Source organism: Eleginops maclovinus, chromosome 23, assembly GCF_036324505.1.
Source record: "Eleginops maclovinus isolate JMC-PN-2008 ecotype Puerto Natales chromosome 23, JC_Emac_rtc_rv5, whole genome shotgun sequence".
Classification (NCBI taxonomy): Eukaryota; Metazoa; Chordata; class Actinopteri; order Perciformes; family Eleginopidae; genus Eleginops; species Eleginops maclovinus.
The window spans coordinates 18120533-18140933 of record NC_086371.1 but is presented as its reverse complement, the minus strand read 5'-3'; the positions used below and the strand labels follow the sequence as shown (position 1 = coordinate 18140933).

The window sequence follows — 20401 nt, the reverse complement described above, 5'->3', positions numbered from 1 at the left end:
TGTCACACACCACTGACAAAGATTACTATGCTAAGAAGAGTACTTCAAATTGGTCATATAGCTGATGCTGATTGTGTGGACATAATGATGTTGGTGCAATTTGCAGAATCAGTGAAAAAAAAAATCAGTTGTTAACAGACTTACAAACATCTTCTACATTCAGATGAGATACACACACACATGAACAAGCACATTCACACTCCACCGACACACAAATGCAGCATGCAGTCATCTGGCAATAAAAGTGGGGTGCAACCGCGCGCTGGTCAATTACTTGTCTTGCTCCTATTTGTGAATGCTGTCTTTTATTGAGCTTGGGTGGAGGCCTGCCGTTGATTAAAACGGCCGGTCTCCAGCTGGAGACGGGGGGGGGGGGGGGGGCAGCTGAGATAGCAGCACACATCGGCGTTTACTGCACACAGTCTGAACAGTGAGGAAATCCACACCTCTATTTGAGATTGAGATTAATTTTCTGCACCATGTGGCTTGTCTTGCCTCTTTAGCGCGCTCCGTTCTTATTACAGGAGCATCTGGTCCATGATGATGATGTAAATGAATTTCGGAAAACGAAGATTATTTTATACCCCGCTGAAATGAGCGCTGTTCACCGGGGGGGATGATTTCTTATGTTTTCTTATATCTTAATTCAAGCGCACACTTTTTTTCCCTTCGGATTTCCAGACTCTGCATTCCCACAGTGTGGATCCGTGCTGTCAGGTATTGTTAACTGTCGACATGCACTTTTTCAACAGATAATTAGAGCTTCGGTTGTGGTAGCATCCACACCTCCATTGATTTGTAGAATCTCTTAGCGTCTCCCCTCCTCCTCCATCCTCTCCTTCTTCACTTAGCCTCTCCCTTCCTTTAGGAGCAAAAAACTCAACTCATCTGTTTTCTGTGTATGAATTTCCAGCCATGCATTAGTCTCCCTGACATGTTCAAGCGATGCTTTATTTAGCTTGTCGGATTCTGCAAATAAACGCAATCTCTGGGTTTATGGAAAAATGGATAAAAATTAGATTGTAAGGTATTGATCTGGATTGTGAGTAGTCGGTGGGGTTGTGTGTGCGTGCGTGTGTGTGTGTGTGTGTGTGTGTGTGTGTGTGTGTGTGTGTGTGTGTGTGTGTGTGTGTGTGTGTGTGTGTGTGTGTGTGTGTGTGTGTGTGTGTGTGTGTGTGGTTGGTTGTGGGGGGGGAGCAGCTCTCATCTGTGTGAGGGTGAGGGGGGGGGAGAAATGAAGCCGTAATTCAGGGCTATTGAACCCCCTGCCACTGGCGGCATCGATCGCAAGGCAGCGCTTATGAGATCACACCTGAGCACTGGAGACTGCAGAGGGGAGGGGAAGAGGGGGGAGGGAGGAGAGAGGGGAAGGGGAGGGAGGAGAGAGGGATGCGAGGAGGGAGAGGGGAGACGAAGGAGTGGAGAGAGAGAGAGAAACAGAAGGTTGTGATATGATCAGCTCCTTACCCACTGTCTGAGGGCCTGTTAAGGTGTTAACATCAAGCCTCAGAGCCAATTACCTCAACCTGCAAGTACACTCACCCCCCCCCCCCCCCCCACACACACACACACACAGTGTTGTGACGTGGGAGGAGAGGGGAGTCAGCTCCTGGACACTTACTGTAGTTTCCCCCCTCCTCCTTTCCCATGTTTCCAGGACGACTCCACTGTGCTGACCTCTCAATTATCCTTCAACCCCCCTCCCCTCTACTCTTTAGGCCCCAAACATCCCCCCCCTTTATTCCCCCCTCCACCCTCATACGTCCAGCACCTTTCCTCTCTCTCCTCCTGCCCCCCCCTCACCCCTTCATACACACTCCCCCTGCGGCTCTGTGGGTTATTATAGTGAAATATGAAGCGGTGTGGATTCTAGGCTTCATGAAATTTCCATGAGCATTGATCTGATCTGATGTGGGTGATTGCTAGGTGAATCCCTCCAGTCCAGGGCTGTTGCTCATCTATTCATTTATTTATGGCAGTTATGTTTTACTGGCTTTGATTTGCTCTTCGGGAGAGCGACAGCTAAGGATTATAAATATACCTGTATGGGAGAGTGTGCTTCGAATCCTGGAGTGTACTGGCACAACACTCCTCGGTCTAGGGCAGGTTTTTTTTTTGTTCCAGTACTAATTCTTGTTGTGACATTTGAAATATTGAGCATGGATATAAGAGCATAAAACGGCGAGATAATCCCCAAAGAGACGCAGCCACGTAGTTAGCGGTGCATGTTGTCACCCACATACTCCTCTTCTGGTTTATGGTCCTTGAAAATGAGCGGAAACAATATCGCTTCCTCTCTCAATTACCAAAATTGTCTCTTTATTTGTAATAGGGGGTATCGCTGTATGACTCTGGGTTTTTATGCTATTGTTCACTCGTGGCTCATTTGGCGCATTGTGGAGAAAACTGATAAAAAATTCATCATAAAAACAAAAGCCTCTGAGAGGATGTTGTCGGAACAATCCCCTCCTCAGACTGCAGGCCTAATCCAGGGCAAATCCTCCTTAAGGCTTTAGAGAGATCAGAGAATAGGGAAGTAATGTCAAATATTTGTCCTCGGAAATAATTCATACTTTATTTGTTGCATGTGATCATCTCATTGTTTTGGCTTATTTTATCAGTGGACCAGCTGGCCTGTAATGCGTGTCATTCTTCAGAAGTTGAGCCTGCCTCTGGCATCTCTTCGACTTTTTTTTTCTCCCCCGCTCTGTTCTGTCTTTGCTTCTAGCTATTCACCTTTCCTTTCTCTCACTCTTATGGATTACTGGAGTGTTCCTCTGGGAGAGCTGTCCAAATATGTCTGTGTTGCCAAAACACAGCAACACCGATTCCCTCTCCTTTGCTCTCTTTGGGCTTGTGTGTTTTGAGCGGGCGGCTCAGGAGGAGCCATGGTGAAGTCACTAGAGGTCCAGCAGGACAGCTTGTACTCATAGCCTCTAGGGGCCTTTTTTCTGGGGGCCGCCTAGTCAGCCTGGCTGCTCAGATGTGAGGCGAGCAGGGCATCAGCCCCCAGGAAACGTCCAAGCTGCGACCCACAGGGGAAACAGACGGACGGCACAGACACATACAGACAATCCTCACGCACAATGGCTTTTTTTCTTTCACTTTTTACAAACAGAAATACAGAATAACGCCACAAACTGTAAACAGAAGCAGCATCTTGTAGGCTGTAGCCGAGAAAGTAGTCAAGACTGTTATCCATGTTGTGCGTTGACTCCCCAGGCAACCCACAAAGAGGCACAAGGGGGAGGAGGGTAAAAGACAGAGAAAGACAGTACATTAGGAATGAATTATGTGGAGAGAGCACTTATCCAACAATCCTCCTCTGAAGTGTTTGTACTATGAGCCTCAGATCTTCATTGTATTTATTCTAATGTTTAAATATTCATGGTAAATCTTCTCATATTCAATTACCGTAGCACGACCACAGCATGCAGAGAGAGTGATTTTTCCCTGCTGCCTGGATGATCTGACTGTGTGTATGTGTGTGTATGTGTGTGTATGCGTGCGTGCGTGTGAGTGAGTGTATGCGACCACTGCTGTGTGTGTGTGTTTAGCTTGTTCCCCGGAGCGATCAAGCCTTTGTTATATTGGAACCAGTCTCTGTAATTGCTTATATTAGTCGCTGATCAACGCAAGACCACAGGATACACACACACACACACACACACACACACACACACACACACACACACACACACACACACTCTGCCTGATTCCTGACAGTCTTTTTATTAACCACCAAAGCAGGCGACAGAGAGAGATTCATTACATCACAGGCAAACAAAGACACACACCAGACTTAATAGAGAACACCCACATTTCCACCGCTTTTAGTTTAATGTTGAAGTGTGAAAAAAAAAAAAAAAAACTGCCTAATTCAGTCTTTTCTACCGTAGGAGAGTACGCTCCTCTCGCTGAAGCGCTCACATGCTGCTGAACAAAAGCTGTTTGTCATTATTAAGAATCAAGCATTAAAAGTTGTATTTTTCTTCCCTCTGTCTCTCTTTCTGTAGCGCTGAACGAGCCCACCATAGACTACGGCTTCCAGAGGTTACAGAAGGTCATCCCCAGACACCCCGGAGACCAAGAGAGATTACCCAAGGTACACTGCCTCTGTTCGTCTCGTGTGTCCTGTTGCCACGGTATTTTTATAGGGATTTATCTTGGTAACACTGGTAACAGCAAGAGATATTGACAACTTCTAGCGTTTCATAGCATGTATGGACAGACGAGGCACAAGGGCAGCGTGACCCCACAGACAGAGGAATAACTGTGCTTAGCGGACAGTAAGCCATACATGACACCATGCCGTACGCACACATAACATTTTATCATACGTCCATTTTCTGCCCAAACAAACACTTTATACTGCGTAGTGAGTGCACAAGCAACTCTATTCATCCCTCTAGTATAAGGTCATTTAGACTGGCAAAGTGGGAGAGGAAAGGGGAAGGATGGAGGGAGGAAAAAGAGGGAGGAAAGGAGGTTGAGGGGGAGAGAGGAAGAGAGAGGCAGAAGCAGGTTAGGTGATCCATCATAGCTGTCCAGTCTTACCTCCTGCTGGGTCAGTGGATCGAAGTCAACCCCGGGTGGACTTTATTACTTCCAGCACACACACACACACACACACACACACACACACACACACACACACACACACACACACACACACACACACACACACACACACACACACACACACACACACACACACACACACACATACACATTACATAGAAATGCACACACACATTTCTTTGTGGCTGTTCATGCACACACACTCGGTGGAGGGAAGTCACCATGAGGCAAAGATGGAGAGCCCAGGTAGATGCAGAAGGAAGATAGAGAAATCACTTGTCCTCGCCGCGTGTCATGTCTGGCGGATACAAGTCTTGTCCCGGCGAGTTTTGGGTCTTTAGCCTATCAACCCCCCGTATCTCTCTAAATATCTTTGAATCCATCCATCTCTTCTCCTCTCCTCCTCTTCCTCCCTCGCGCCGCGGTGTCTCTTTTCTCTTCTAAATGAACAGCGGTAGCTGGCAGGCCCGGTTGTTCATTTCAGCTCTATTGATTTGTGCCTTTATTGAGGTAATAACAGTTTGTTGACCGCACTTCTCTCAACTGTTGGCCTCAATCATCTGAGAGAGGGGCACACACTGGCAACTTCTGCAGATACAAATGTCCACTCATGGTCACTCTGGCTGAAGCCTCTCTGTGGTTGTTCTGTTTGTAATCGGGATTTAATTGATTGGGAATATAATGTATTCTGTTCTAGTGGCACCTTTTTTTCCAAGGGGTTCCTAATGAGCCAACACACACGCACTGAGCGGGAGACTTCTGCCAATGCCTGTTCTATATCTCTGTACATTGTGGTAATGATCCAGTGTCCAGCTGAAACTGCCCCATACTGCGCTGTGGCTAATGGTCAGAGTCAGACTGCAGGGTGTTTAGCCGCGGCTGTGGTGGAGCTGGGGGTCTGGGGCCCGCTAATGAGTGACCGCCCTGCCAGACGAGGCCAGGCTCTGCTCTGGATCAGGTTCCCCTTCCTGTTGACGTCTCTGTGGGCCTGACTTTACGGGAAGAGACCCTGCGCCCAGGAAATGGTCTCCCCTTACAGCAGCAGAGCAAGGGAGGCAGCGCGGCGCTAACCACATTTATCTGTTTATCAGAAGGACTCTGGAGCACTGCCTAATCGCGTTTAGCTACCGGACAGATCCCTTTGCTAACGAGAGACTGATAGGTACAGACAGGGCACAGGACCATGAGAGAGTGATTAATAGAGAGAATGGGAGAGGAGAAGAGAAAGATGTCTAGTGATGAAGGTGAGGAGGAGATGCAGAGACAGACAGGAAGTGCTGAGGAGAAAGTCTATGAGACTCAGAGCTGGTGCAGAGAGAAGAAAAAACGAAAGAAAATTTAGATGAAGTGACTGAGGTTCCACATGTCCTCCTAGCACACCGTTACACTCCAGCTGCGGATACATTTGTATCCTAATGCCTCACACTTCCCTCATTTCCCCTGCTCCTCCCTCAATTTCTCCCCCCCTCCTTTCCATCATCCATCCATCCATCTACCCATCTAGCAATCCCTGGGAGGCACGGGGCGTCAAGGAAAAGCAGAGAGAAGGAAGCGAGGAGCGGTGCATACATACTAAAGAACCACTTACCTTCCCAGGGCCTCTACATCTCTCAATCACGCCGAGCAGGCCTCCTCTACCGGTCTCCCCTCTCTTCCGTCTCTCCTCCCCTCCTCCCCCCCGCCTCCCTCTCTGCCTCCCCCAGATAGTGCTAGTAATGGGAGGTTAACACAGAGGCAGCGCTCCCATTATTGAGTGAATTTAGCACCTCGGACAGCGCTCTACAATCTTTATTGCTTTGCTGACCCTCTCGTCATGTCCTGGGCGTGCTCGACAGCCTCCACAATGTATGTGTGTGTGTGTGTGTGTGTGTGTGTGTGTGTGTATGTGTGTGTGTGTGTGTGTGTGTGTGTGTGTGTGTGTGTGTGTGTGTGTGTGTGTGTGTGTGTGTGTGTGTGTGTGTGTGATATGAGGTCTGATTGAAAGGCGGTGTGTCACGGAACAGAGAGCACACATGCTCCAGGGCTTGTTCACAGCGAGGGATACACTCAGGAGGGTATAGCGCACAGCGTGTGTGTGTGTGTGTGTGTGTGTGTGTGTGTGTGTGTGTGTGTGTGTGTGTGTGTGTGTGTGTGTGTGTGTGCGTGCGTGCACGAGTGGAAGAGAGAGCGGGAGGGAGAGAAAGAAACGCAGGGGAAGGTTGGAGGGGAGGGGGCTGCAATTTTCTGGTTGTCGCGCCTCCAGCATATATCCTGGCCCCGGCACATTAACTTTTAAAAAGGGTTTCGTAGGGCTGTAGGTGTCTACATCACACACACATATAACGACCGCCTGGAGTCACACACTCATATACTCAGGCAGGGAGAAGAATAGAGACGGGGAGAGGAGAGAAAAGGAGGGTAAGCGGGAGAAAATGAGCGGCAAACACTACTGAAGGATAAATGTTTGATGTGGGAAATTCCACTCGGCAGGTTTTCACCTGAGCAATGATGCTCTACATTTATCACACAAAGTGGAAGCAGGGCCATTCACTCGGATCATTACCAGGGTTAATACGGGGCAGGAGACGGGTGTGTCCCCGCTGACGAGGGGAGTTGTGTCGCCGTCAACCTGATGATATGTTGTGTTAAATGAGATTGATGCGTGATCATGCGAAGTAGATTCATGATCCGCTGCTGACAGCAGGGAGGGGAAGATGTAGAAGATGGCTGACTGATAGAGAGATATAGGCTCATGTTTTATTCACAGATAACAGTATCTTACCTCTGCTCTTCCAAACTGCCCGGCTGGTAACAAAGTGCCGGGACAGGCCCATTTCTCTTCCTCTCCCTTCCTCCGTCTGCCTCCTTCCTCATCACACTCTCTGTTCTGCATTCACAGCATAATGTAAGACGTGAAATGCAATAAAAGTGACTGAACTCTTTGAGCCTTCACACTCGTGATCAATCCCCTTCCTCTTTGTGCGTTTGATTGTAGGAGGTGATCTTAAAGAGAGCTGCAGACCTTGTGGAGGCCTTGTACGGGATGCCTCACAATAACCAGGTAAACACTCACACCAGCACAAACATCAATATCTTTTTCCTCCAATTATGTGTGGGGTTCGGACCACTCGCAGCATCAAAGGCGGCGTCTCCGTCGGCCCCGCAGCACCCCGCTGTGTTCATGCAAGACCTGGGACCCACACACACACATGGGAATAAGTCAATGCTTTTATCAGCTCATGTGTTGGGGCGGAAAGGAGGAGATGTACAATGAATGTAGAGGGAGGAGAGGATAATAGGAAGAGAACAGAATGAAGAAGTGGGATTAAGACTGGGAGGAAAGATTTGATGAGTCCGATAATGAGGCTCCATTTACTGGAACCAATCCCGCCACACCCAGTGACCACTGATAAAAAACCTTTAGCCCACTATATTTACATGAGCAATATCTCAAGTGCAGATCTTCTTGTGAGACCATAAAGCATCAAGGGTGAATTTTCTCGTCTTTTCCTCCTGTTGCTGACTACAGCTCTTTTTTTCTTCCTTAGGAGATGATTCTGAAACGAGCAGCAGATATTGCTGAGGCGCTCTACACGACGGTGCCACGGGGGCACAACCAGCTGTCCGGCCTCGGCAGTGGCCCCGTCCATGCTGGCATGATGTCAGTTAACTCATTCACTGGGTCGGAGGTGGCGCAGACAGCCAATCAGGGTAAGCAGAGTCAAGAAAAACAATTAACGTGTTATTATCATGGGAAATGTGTGTTTTGCTGAAAGGCAGATGGATTGTCAAGAGGAGTAGTGTGAAAGGGAGATTTTTAGTTTTCATGTGGGAAATTCCGAGAGGGTGATTTAAGAGCAGGGAGCAAATAAGTAAGATTCTGAAGAAGGAGGACAGGAGGAGGAGGAGGAGGAGGAGGAGGCGATAAGAAACAGGGAACACTTGAGTCAAGGAAAGAACTAAGGTGAGAGAGTGAAGAATGGAGAAAAAGAGAGACGCGGATGGAGTACGATGGAGAAATATGAGTGGGTCCTAGGGGTGTGTATATTAGACTGGGGTCGGCCCCTGTCTGACAGAGAGAGATGTGGGTGCAGTCAGCGGTGATTCATCACATGTATCAGGGGAAGGAGAGCACAGTGGATGGACCAGCCACTGGATATGTCTCAATACTTCCAATGAGCTTCCTCCGTCCTTCATCTTCATCTGGAAACGTGCCTCAGATGTGGAGAAAACAACAGATATCAGCTGCGCGACTACAGTTTCCAACTCATAACGGATGACGAAAGGGAATTGGTGGTACCTAATTATAAAGAAGGAGGCTACTATAGTGGAGAAGTGACGCCCTGTTTGCACTAGAGAGCAGAAAATTCCTGATGTTCAATTCCAGCTGTTTTTTTTCCCAGTGTCAGCGCATTGGACCCGAGATGTATATTTATAGTTTCCATCTTGTCCTCCTTCTGTCTCGCTGCCCCTTTAAAGCATAAAGGACAGAAAGGTCCTGTCAGAAATACTGGCTTCATTCTTTATAAATTACAGGCGATCTGCAGAGGCCTTTTAGTGTTAATTGCCTTATCGATATATCTAGTTTTGGAGAGGAGCCAGTGAGGTGAAAGGCCTCTTGTTTCAGTAGTTGGATAGCAGCTAGTTCCCTCTCAAATCATATCCCTCCGCTCTGTTCATTGCTTTCTCGCTCTGCCATATGCTGTCTTAAGAGTTTTCAACATTTTCTTTTGGCTTGTATAGCTTTGCCCATTAGCCGTGTAGGGAAAAGATTATTTGGCAGTGCCGCATGTCCTCGTTTTGTTTTGTGTGCCATCTGCTAAACCCCTAACACCTATTCTCTTTTCTCTCTGTCTCCCCGTCCATAGGTTACAGTAGGAACACAAGCAGTGTGTCCCCTCATGGTTATGTCCCAAGCTCAACTCCGCAGCAGAGTGGCTACAGCTCTGTCTCCACTAGCATGAATGGCTATGCTAACTCTGGCATGGCAACCTTGGGCACCTCGCCCAACTTCCTCAATGGATCTGCAGGCAACTCGCCCTATGCTAGTGAGTAAAACACACACCACATCCGACACCTGAAACCAAGTGGGGACAAAAAGATAAAACATGGGAAACAAAAAAGATCAAGCCTTTTAAATTCAAAAGAATAAGAATTTAGCAGGAGTTGAGAAATAAAATGTGACACGAGGGGGAACTCATGCAGTTCAGCTGGCTCATCTGTTTCTTTAAGAACAGAGTCGAACGCAAATCCCCACTTTATTGGCCTGGGGAGCAGATCACCTAGCACCCCCCCACTGCCGACACACACCCCACCACCTCTGCTCACCCACACGCACACACACATTCACCCTCTACATTAAAGACCCTTGATTAAATCAATAAACTAATTGCTAGAGAAGCAATTCCATTTCAGCTCTTTGATTCCTGGTGTTAACAAGTATTTTAACAGGCTCATCGGCCCCACACAGACACTTTCAATCAATGGCCCCTCGGCCTGCCTTTGTAGGTCCAATTTTCATTAATTGATTAGTTAGGCCCCTTCATAAATGGATTATGACTTTATTGCGAGGATTTGTCAGGAAGAGCCATAAAAGCTAAGTGTTGGATAATAACAACAATAAAGGCAGAAGCAGATATCAGAGGGCAGGTGAAATACGACTCGGTTGATTGTAAAATCACTGAAGGGGAAAATGCTCTTAGTATATTAGCAGACAAAAGAGAAACCCAGCAGGATGAATGGGATGATGGCAGAGGGAGGCATGACTTTAGCTTGTTCTGGTCATTTTTATTGGGGGATGAGCCAACAACCAGCAAGCAAGCCTTGTATAAAGCTTACATGTCAAAATGTTAGTTTTAGAAATTTGTTTTTCCTTTTAAAACCAATGGCTTATGTCTCCAATCCTAACATATTTGCAAATCTGAGGAATTCACAAACAACAAGCTTCAAGGCAACAAAAATCACTTGTAGGCTAATACTCAGCATTGAGTTTTATCTAACTCAAAATAATAACACATGGTCACAGGTGGATATTCTGCTTATAAAACGTAGGGTAAATGTAAAAGGTAAACTGGTCCTGTTAACGACCAAGCAAATTAGCTACTTTAGCAGTAATTTACACTTAGCAAGCTAACTGTTTTCCACTCTCCAATTAAACTCATTCTTGAATGAACTAGCTAGCTTCTTTATTTAGCCCTCGCCCTGCAACTAGCCCTGTTAAAAGCCCCTACTTCACCAAGCCTGCTCAAACATATATTTCGCGAAGGTGTAGATTAATTTCACTGTGCCATTTTATTGTGTGATCAGGCCTTTAGGTTTTCAGGTTATGACGCTGATAATGAGGCTCAACATATGGCCGACAAACGAATAAACCATGTTCAAGGCGATAGCGATGAAAACACAAAGAACCATTATCACGCAGATGTTATCATCCCGTCTGCTCTGGCTGTTCATTGAAATCTCGCGGATGATTATCCGTGATGAAGGTGATGTGGTAGCGCCTTGTTTGCCCTGAAAACGAATTACGGGTACAGCACCCCGAGTTAGCGGGGGATGTTTATCGAGCTGTTGCAACAGCATGAGTCATCAAAACTGAGCCATCAGAGGGAAATAATGCTTTGGGCTGTTTTCAGTGCAAGTTTCCTACTCAACACATTTTTTTCTTGGCTATGGAATATCTCATTGCAAGGTAGATGCTAGAAAAACAAAAATAAATGCAAAAAATTAAAGTCTGAGCCAGCTGATCTGAGTCCAAAATATCCCCCCCCCCCTCCCCCACCACCGCCATCATCCATTGACCAGTCCCTTTTTGTTCGTCCCGCCTGCCCGTCCTCTGCCCTCGGCCCTCTCTCTAACCTCGTCTTTCCCCCTCTCCATCTTCATCTCTCCTCCCCTGTCCTTCTTCCCTGACATGCTCCCTACGACCCCCCTTAACCCCCCTATCCTGCCCGTCTCTCTTCTCTCAGTCGTCCCGTCCAGCCCCACCATGGCCTCGTCCACCAGCCTGCCCTCCAACTGCAGCAGCTCCTCCGGCATCTTCTCCTTCTCCCCCGCCAACATGGTGTCCGCCGCCGTCAAGCAGAAAAGCGCCTTTGCCCCCGTCGTGCGACCCCAGAACTCCCCCCCGCCCACGTGCACCAGTGCTACTGCTAACAGCCTGCAAGGTAAGCCGCCGAACACTTAGCATTAATTTACATGGTATCCAATTGTATGTGTATGTGTATATCTCTGCATCGAACTTTAACCTGCTTTTCTACACCTGCTTATGTTAACAATCTCTCACTTTTGTTCCCACTTCTCCCTCCTCCTCCTCACTCCCTTTCTTCCACTCTCCTTCCCTACTTTAGATCAGTCTTTTGTGGATTCTAGCAAGTACTCATCAAACAACTCTCTGCAGGGCCTGGCCTTCTCCTGAAGTACGTTGATTTCCTCCTTCTTTGTTTCGTTCCGCGCGACACTCTCCCACACCGCTCATTTGCACTGGCAGCTCATCCTGCCCTGCCCTGCCCTTCCTTCTCCTTTCTGTTTGTATTTGTCACCCTCGACTTGTCAGAGACAGCATGCCACGCCACATGTGTTCCATTTCCTGTTTTCACTTCCTGCTTCCTGCCTGTACTCCGCTGGGGGGGGGGGTTGTTATGCCACCGCGGGTCATTCTGTGTTTTCCCATTTCCATCGAATGCAGCACAGGGTCTGTTAGTCTAGGCAGGATGTTGTATGGTGTTGAGATCCTGAGAGAGAGAAATGATGGATGGGAATCTTTATCAGAGCCCCGAGCTAAGCACTTCCTCACTTCCTCTGTCGGCGTTGATGAGCGCTGACCACGGTGACCCAAAGGGCCACTGTGCACTGATCACACTGACACACACACACTCACACCATTCAGTTAATCCCAACAAGCCGGAGACACTTAGGAAATAACCAGAGAATTAGTGGATTGAAGAGAGAAGGGGGAATCAATAGTGAGCCAATATCTTATATGAAAAATTCCTCCCTGTGATGGCTTCTGTATAAATCTAGGGGGAAGGGAAAGGGGGGAGGGGGGAGGGGGAGACAGGAGGTGAAGACGTGGGAGCGAGTGGCAGGCAGAGCATGATATAAGAAAGTAAAAATGTGAATAAAGCTCTTGACTTCAATTTCCATGTTCAAGTGTTGAGCGTAATTTCATTGCCTCTGTCATCCCACGTCACCGCGTCCCCCACTGCCTCATGTTTGATTTATGCTCCATGATGCACAATGGGCTCACACAATGTAACTGCTAACAATTAACAGCGACAGCTCTCGCATGCAGCTATTAAGAAAGCCTCGAACGATGTTAGCCAAGTTAGCGAAGGAAAATGTTTTGATTTTGGGAGGCCTCGGAACGAAGAGATAATGAGGGAGAGCGTCTTTGTTCGCCAGATGCTGGAGCACATTGCTGTTATGTGACTGTTGTGATGACAGATGAAACCCAGCAATCACATGACTGACCTCTCTCTCTCTCTCTCTATCCCTTTTTCTTTCTTTCCTTACCCACCATCTTCCTCCCCCTCTTTTCCCACAAAACAGCGATTCCGGGGATGATCGTTCCACCCATGTAGATGATCTGGGATGGCTGGAGATTTGGGAATGTTGAGGGAGGGGAAACGTCACAGTAGCAGAGTCTGGCGAGTCTCTGCTGGGCTCCGGAGCTGAACTGAAGGAAATGAAGATAAGATGCAGGACTCTGTTAAACTCAGGCCTTTCCATTGGGATTTCATCTGAAGGGAAAAGGGGAGGAGAGAGAAAAGGAACAATATGAACCTTTGTGATGTAATTTCCCTCTTGGTTGAATTAGTGTAGCTTCTCTGACACCGCGTTGGATGGAGCGTATAGAGACTGATAGTTTACCCACAGTGTGACACTGACCTCATGAAAAGAGCATTTATTTATCTTTTATGTTTATGCCTGTAAGGTTTGGGTTTGATTAGCGGAGGCCCCACACCGCCTCGCAAACCATCACTCGCACAAACAACAGTGAAGAGTTGGTTTGGCCATGAAGTTTGCGTAACCTCTGTCACAATAGAAAATGCTTTCTTTAGTGAAACCACATAACAACACACTAGCCAAATGCAGCTAAGGTCAACAACACAAAATAAAACAAAGAAATACAGAAAAGTCAACCCTCAACTTTGCTGCTAATTATCCCATTTATCTGAAAATGGCATAACAAAATCACCCTATGCTAATTCCACATCAGAAACCATGCCTTTCTTTTATTTCCCTCCCTCGTTTGGTTTGTTTGTTTGTTTGTTTGAATTTTAATAAAACTGTGAGGATTGAGCTGTTTGCAATATGCTTTTCTGCTTGTCATGTGAAGAAAAAGGTGGTGATTTAGCCAAAATTGACATTTTGTCTGAGATTTTAGTGAAAAGCCAGAAGATGTGTGTGTCCAGGCAGCACTGTACTGAAGGAGTCTAGCAAATATCAAATTAGAATAAATGCGTGATATATGTGATATATTTTTGTATATAAAAAAAAATCATTTGATGTTTCTTTTTCTTTTTTGCGATAGCTATAGTTTGAAATGTAAACATTAAAATGTCTTAAGGCAGCTTCTCAGTACAGAAGATAGATTTACTGTGTGTTGTCAATATCTCATCTGCTAAACATGACAAACATGGATTCGGATACAAAAAGGGGATTCTGTAAAATATCCTATAAATAATGTATTTATCCCTTGTATTTGTACATTGCCTCTCACCCTCGTTTAGTTGTGTTGTGTAAGTTGAATACAGTAAGTGAACATATTTCACAGTGTTTTGTTTCATTATTTACTGTTGTCTCTCACTATTTAAATGTGACCTTTTTTTATTCTTTTTTGTTTTGTATGTCGATTATTTTGCATTGGTAAACCATGCTTTCAGTTGTTGATTCAAAAACATGCCATTGTCTATTTTTGTATTATTTGTAAGTTAATAAAACATTTCAGTTTTTTTCCTTATGAAAATGTTTATTGTATGGCAAAAAAGTAGCATCTTATTCAGAGTATTTGGTTGAAGTAGATTTTTTAAGAATATATACACACATTAATATATACTGTAAATCTATATCTTTTTGTTGGGGCTTTCAGATTGATCCTGTTCTTGAACTGATAATATGCATGGGTTCTTCTCTTGAGTGACACTTTCTTTTTCCGTGTGTGTGGAAACCAGGAGAACTAAGAAATTGCTCTGTGTTTTTCTTTCTTTGAGTTCTTCTTTTTCCCCCTCTGTTCTTTATTTTCCTATGTTATTTATGCCTGCTTACATACTGTATCTATATACTCTTTCTTTTTTTCTGCCACTGTAATCTTTACCAGCAGTCTAGATGCCTTAACAATGCAAACCCATTCTTCATTCAATCACATGTACAGTTTTCTACCCTCACCACAATTGTCTATTGCCACAGAGGAATTCATGGGAACTTGGGGACAAAGCACAAACACACTCTGTTTGGTGGTGAAGCCAGACTAGAATACAAAGAGCCATAATTCAACAATCACACACACACACACCCCGATGTACTATAATACTACAGCAATGGCACGCTTTGAAGGAGGCGCGTCCCAGCAGTGCTCATTGCACTTTAGTGTTCACAGCAACACTTTTTCTGTAGCGACTATGTAGCGTTTTTTCCAATTAATTAAATAATTTCATCCGCATGTTGGTAATATTTCTCATTAACCACTGGATAACAACAGTATGACAACACAGAGCTGTTTTAATTGTAGTACAAAGGGGCGCACAGTGAGGAGAAACACTGTCATAGCACAATTTGAATCTCACACATGGAGTCGTAGGTCTGACTCCAGTATCTGACATCCGATCACCGCAGTCCTGCTCTCCATGTATCAGCCTTCAGACAATACAGCTTCATTACAAGCTAAACAGAACAAGAACAAGTGAGGAAGCATGAAAGGGGGCTCCTTGGCCCCTCAGCCATTTCTGTAGTCTTTTCTTTGTGTCTGCCGTGTGTCTTCAAGCTGTTGCTGGACAGAGAATAGGGCTTTTCTCTCTGCTTTTCTTTCCTAGAGCCTGGTTTTGTTAAGTGGGTAGAAAGGAGCGTTTTAACAGAGGCGCCTGCTGACAGACGAGTGTTTTTCGAGCACTTGTGTGCTTTTGCTGGTTGGGCCGGGGCGGGAGGGGCCGCACCATATCTGTTTCAAATGAACTACAGAGGTCTGTTGTCATACAATGGCTTCTTTGTAAGCAAAGTTCCATCCTGATTATGAATATTGGTAATGGGTGACAAAGTTTTGTATTTAGGTAACAAACAACGAAAAAAAAAAAGATGCAAACCAAATAGCTGGTGTCTATTTTTCCCTCTGTTTTGTCTTTGACTGCAAATACACTGAACAGCTCTATGATATAAGGGAAGAAAAAAATTCTACTGTATAGATTGTTATTGTTTTTGATGAAAATTGAGCTGTAAGATAACTTTTGGACTCACAATGTTGAATTAAAGTTACCTCTTGTCTGTGACTTTTGTCAGTTGTCATTTTTCATTTTTTTTTAATACAAGTGCAGTGCACATTCAACCATTGATGGCCTCCAGTATTTCTTGAGATGTGCTTCAAACAACTTTACCCTCAAATTTCTCATGTCAACAGTAGTGTTATAGTTCTGAAGACCACTTTTAAAAGGCCTTGGTCTTGTCTCGTACTCGACTGCATTTGTACTTGGTCTGGTCTCGGTCTCGGACTCGAGATTTTAAGTCAAAACCGGTCAAGACCTTTGCTGTGGCTGGTGATGTGATTGGGTGTCAAACGCCCTGTTTCAAATGCAACCAATAACGTGATTTCACTCATTTACTTTTAAGCACTCACGAGACTCCAAATATTTGAGCTCATGCGCTGCAATGTTTTTATACATGGGACTGATCCATAACGGCTGCTACCCCCTCATCTCTCCCCTACCCGTTCACACACATTCAAACGGTCTTGAAGTGAAGATGTCAGGAAATTCAACGATAATTACATTTGGCTACACAAACCACAAAAATGTCACTAATTTACTGTTTTTAAATGAAAAAATAATCACTTTTGGAATAAATCTGATGAAGTTGGATTTATATGTTACTGTTTGTGTGGGTCGTTTTATGATGATGTGGATTTTTCAGATCAAATTGAGGAGGGTATCTTCCACATTTTATACTCATTATATTATGTAGTGTTGGATTCACAATAGTCTGGCTCTGGTCTTGATTCGGTCTCGCCCTGCCTTGGTTTCGACCTCCTAAAATTGTGGTCTTGTCTTGGTCTTGGTACACTCCGTTCTTGGTCATGACTTGGTCTCGGTTAAGATGGTTTTGACTACAACATTTGTCTACAGCAAACATGCGCCAAGTGTGAAGTCGATCATTTGGACAAGAAACTCAAAGGAGAGACAAATATAGGGACAGACTCCTCCTTTTTAATTTAGATGCCACATTTGGCATATGAAGATGGGGTTTTGTGACTTTTATCATATTTTCGTCCAAAAGCATCATTTCCAGTTGACTAAGAATAGATGAGACCTGGCCACCACCCGATACCACAGGTCAGAAAAAGGCCTGCGTCCCCTCCCCCACTGGGCTCCTGTCTCTAATGAATCTAATTCATTACTGCATTACTGATGGCATGGTGAACATGGTTAGCCTGACAAGTTTCCTCCTAAACATATTAGTTAATGATGATTCCAAGGTTATTAATTGCAAACGCACCAGCCCACCATAATTGAGTCATCATTTGCATACCCGGTCATCAGCAGAAAATTAATTTATTTTTTATATTTTGCATATCTAATTTCGGGGCCTGCGATTGGATTAGCTTGTGAAAATAGCGGAACCCGGGATTCTGCTGACCTCGGAGTGTTCCAGGGTCTCCACGGTAACTGGAGGCTTCCGCAACCCCGAGGGGCGGGGGAGCGAGGCGACCTGGAAGTAGCTACTGATGAAATGAGGACTCGTAAACACTGTGTGTGTGTGTGTGTGTGTGTGTGCGTGCGTGTGTCCGTGCGTGCGTGTGTTTGCCTTAATTGCCCAAAGGTTTGTAACTGCACAGGGCTTTTCTCCCATGTATCTAATAACAGAGTTGATACTTTGCTGACAAACACTAAAGTGGGTTGTAGTGTGCACGATTTAGCGCTAAGAGGTGGGATATTGAATTATGGACGCTACACACAGGAAAAAAATGAGTCCTGGAGCCTAATGTTTTTGAGTAGCGAGCCGAGCACCGCTGCCATGATACACCGTGTGGCTCCAGGGATTCCCGCTTTGCCCAAATGCGGCTGGCAACACAACACATTCACAATCATAAATCATAAATACACATAGACAAAAGGTGAGCCGATTTTGCTCTTTATTTCCAGTAGCTCTTCAGGCCGAGATAGACTGGTCAGTGTGGGAGGAGGACAATAGGAGTGGGAGGCTGGGGGCAAAGGAGTCAGCAGGCCTCACTATCTGGGGACTTAACATTAGACACCATTCCTGGAGAGCTCTGCATACAGCCTTCGCACATCAAGAGAGGAGCTGTTCAGGAGCTTCTCTGCTACTAGTACCCTAATGAAATATATTAATGCACATATTCCTCCTCACCATCTTGCTCTCCTCCTCCTCCTCCTCCTTCTCCATTTTCTCATTCTCCTCCCTGCATGGACACATGAAGAGCGGAGAGGCGTGTTTGAAAGAAAAACAGGAGTCCCCATGGGGATCCCGGGATAAAAAAAGGAAAGGAAAGAAATGGAGAGGAGAGAGGACGCAAGTGTGGGGAGGTGGGGGGGGGGGGGGGGGGGGTGGTAGTATTCAGAATGGAGGAAGACCTAGACAGTGAGCAAAAGACAAGGAGAGGAGGGATGAATATTAATAATATCCTATGTTGGAAAATAGTCACAATGGACATCATAGAGGGAAGAAAGTTCCATTGCCGGCCTTGCTTAGTGTGTGCTTGCAGGTGCACACACTCTGCACGGTACAAGACAGAGCATATTTGAGTGCAGGCATACCTCGAAAGAGTGTGTGCACTCACATTCAGGGTTTGCGCTCTCGCTTACGAGGGTGTGTGGTCGTTTCCCACAGTAATTATCTCCACGACTGTGGGTGTCTGTCTATGATCTGTGTGGTACCTGTCAGAGGGAGCCCGTGCTTTATATTCCCTGTAATTGCTGCTGCTAATTTACTGTGCGTTGGCCTAATGAGTAGGGAGGTGAGGGGCTGGGGTATGTAATGGATGTTAGAGAGATAGCGATGGAGAGATGGATTTCACAACTGCCGGCAGAGAGAGGGAGAAGGGGAGGAGGCCGGCGATCTGTGTGTGTTAAGCAAGCATGTAGAACACTTATCTTTATTGTTCTACTAAAATGAGAAAAAAAAACACAAAAGATAAGCTATTTGCCCACCCCTTCCTACTTTCTCTCTCCCCTCAGCTGACAGTACGGTGGCGACTGCAGCAAGCACATTAGACAAGCTTTTTGTTATGTTGATTAATGATAAAAGCAAATCCATAAATAATATAGATTATTTATGCCATTTATTCACATGCTAATTAGAGCTGGAAGCAGATACCTCAGAGAGATGGCTTTTTTTTCTTCTCCTCATCTGTTCCAGTGCAGCCAGATAGACCAACTGACATTCAAACAGAGGCAGAGACAGTCCCATATTAATGTCATTCACACTTTAAAGCACCAATGGTATCTTGTGATGGGGACACGTCCACCCTTCATTTCTCCCTAATGAGGTCATGATAGAGGCCAGTGGTTTCCTGCACACACACACACCCTCAGTGTTTGCTCTTGACGAGCGCTGGATTGACAGGGTCGTCTTTGATTGATGCACCGCGGTTCTTCCACATGTTCTACAGCTCACTCATTTAATTATGTTTCCTAAGCATCATTAAGTACCATTATATTCTATCATATTCTAATGAGAGAGGTGGCCAGTCGCAGGATGAGCTAATTGGTGATTAATGTTGTGTATCAGTGAGAGACAATGCAAGATTGGCCGTTTAATGACACAACACTGTATTTAAGTGCTGAATGTGTAAAAAAAATACACAAACAGAGGAGTGTGGGGGTAGGATTAGAAAAGTACTGATTGAAAAAACAGATATTGGCTCTTAAAGGTCTAATCTCCACTTGGCTTACTATACACGCACGCACAAACACTTCCTGTTTTATTCTGACTTGTTCACCTTTTAGCCGCATTACACACACTTACTCAGATAATGCGTGAAACCGTCCTCGGAGGCATAACTCACCTGCTCCTCGAGATTAACCGCTAACTCAGTATTGATGCACTGCTTCAAAGGTAGGTACGCACACACACACACCCACACACATACAGACACAAACATCCTCATCTGGTATTGACATGCCGCGCGGCTGAAGGTGTTTCCATTTAAGGTCAGTCGATTGCCTTAAGTATGTAATGTTAGGAGGGGGGTCCGTAAACATGTCAAATTAGCAGTAATGAATGAGCAGGCACCGGCAGGGGGAACTGTCAGGGTGCACGCCCAGGACAATACATTACCCTGAGTTATCCTAGTCTGCCCTCGTCCAAACACACAAACACACACATGCACACGCGCACGCACACGCGCACACACACACACACACACACACACACACACACACACACACACACACACACACACACACACACACACACACACACACACACACACACACACACACACACACACACACACACACAAAGTGGTGAGACCCATTCAGTGGTCACACACTCGGCTTTAATGGGCTGTGTGGCTGATTGGTGTCTAAGGCATGAAAAAAAACACTTGAAGCAGACAGAGTATGGAAAGTTCAGGGTAAAAAATACACTTAAAGTTGTAAGATTGACATTACCACTG

General features: G+C 45.6%; 1 protein-coding gene across 2 annotated transcripts in view; it reads left to right on the top strand.

Moving 5' to 3' along the window:
* The window catches only part of ebf1a (EBF transcription factor 1a), a 54667-nt gene extending 38627 nt beyond the window's left edge, over window positions 1-16040 (top strand). The window contains exons 11-17 of one of the 2 annotated variants that reach the window (XM_063876773.1): window positions 4017-4105; window positions 7556-7621; window positions 8109-8271; window positions 9429-9608; window positions 11526-11723; window positions 11907-11975; window positions 13108-16040. In XM_063876773.1, coding sequence (XP_063732843.1) covers window positions 4017-4105; window positions 7556-7621; window positions 8109-8271; window positions 9429-9608; window positions 11526-11723; window positions 11907-11974 — 764 coding nt within the window. In that variant the 3' untranslated portion in view covers window position 11975; window positions 13108-16040. The remainder of the gene's footprint in view (window positions 1-4016; window positions 4106-7555; window positions 7622-8108; window positions 8272-9428; window positions 9609-11525; window positions 11724-11906; window positions 11976-13107) is intronic. The other variant, XM_063876774.1, reaches the window with a different exon arrangement.
* Window positions 16041-20401: the final 4361 nt, after the last annotated feature.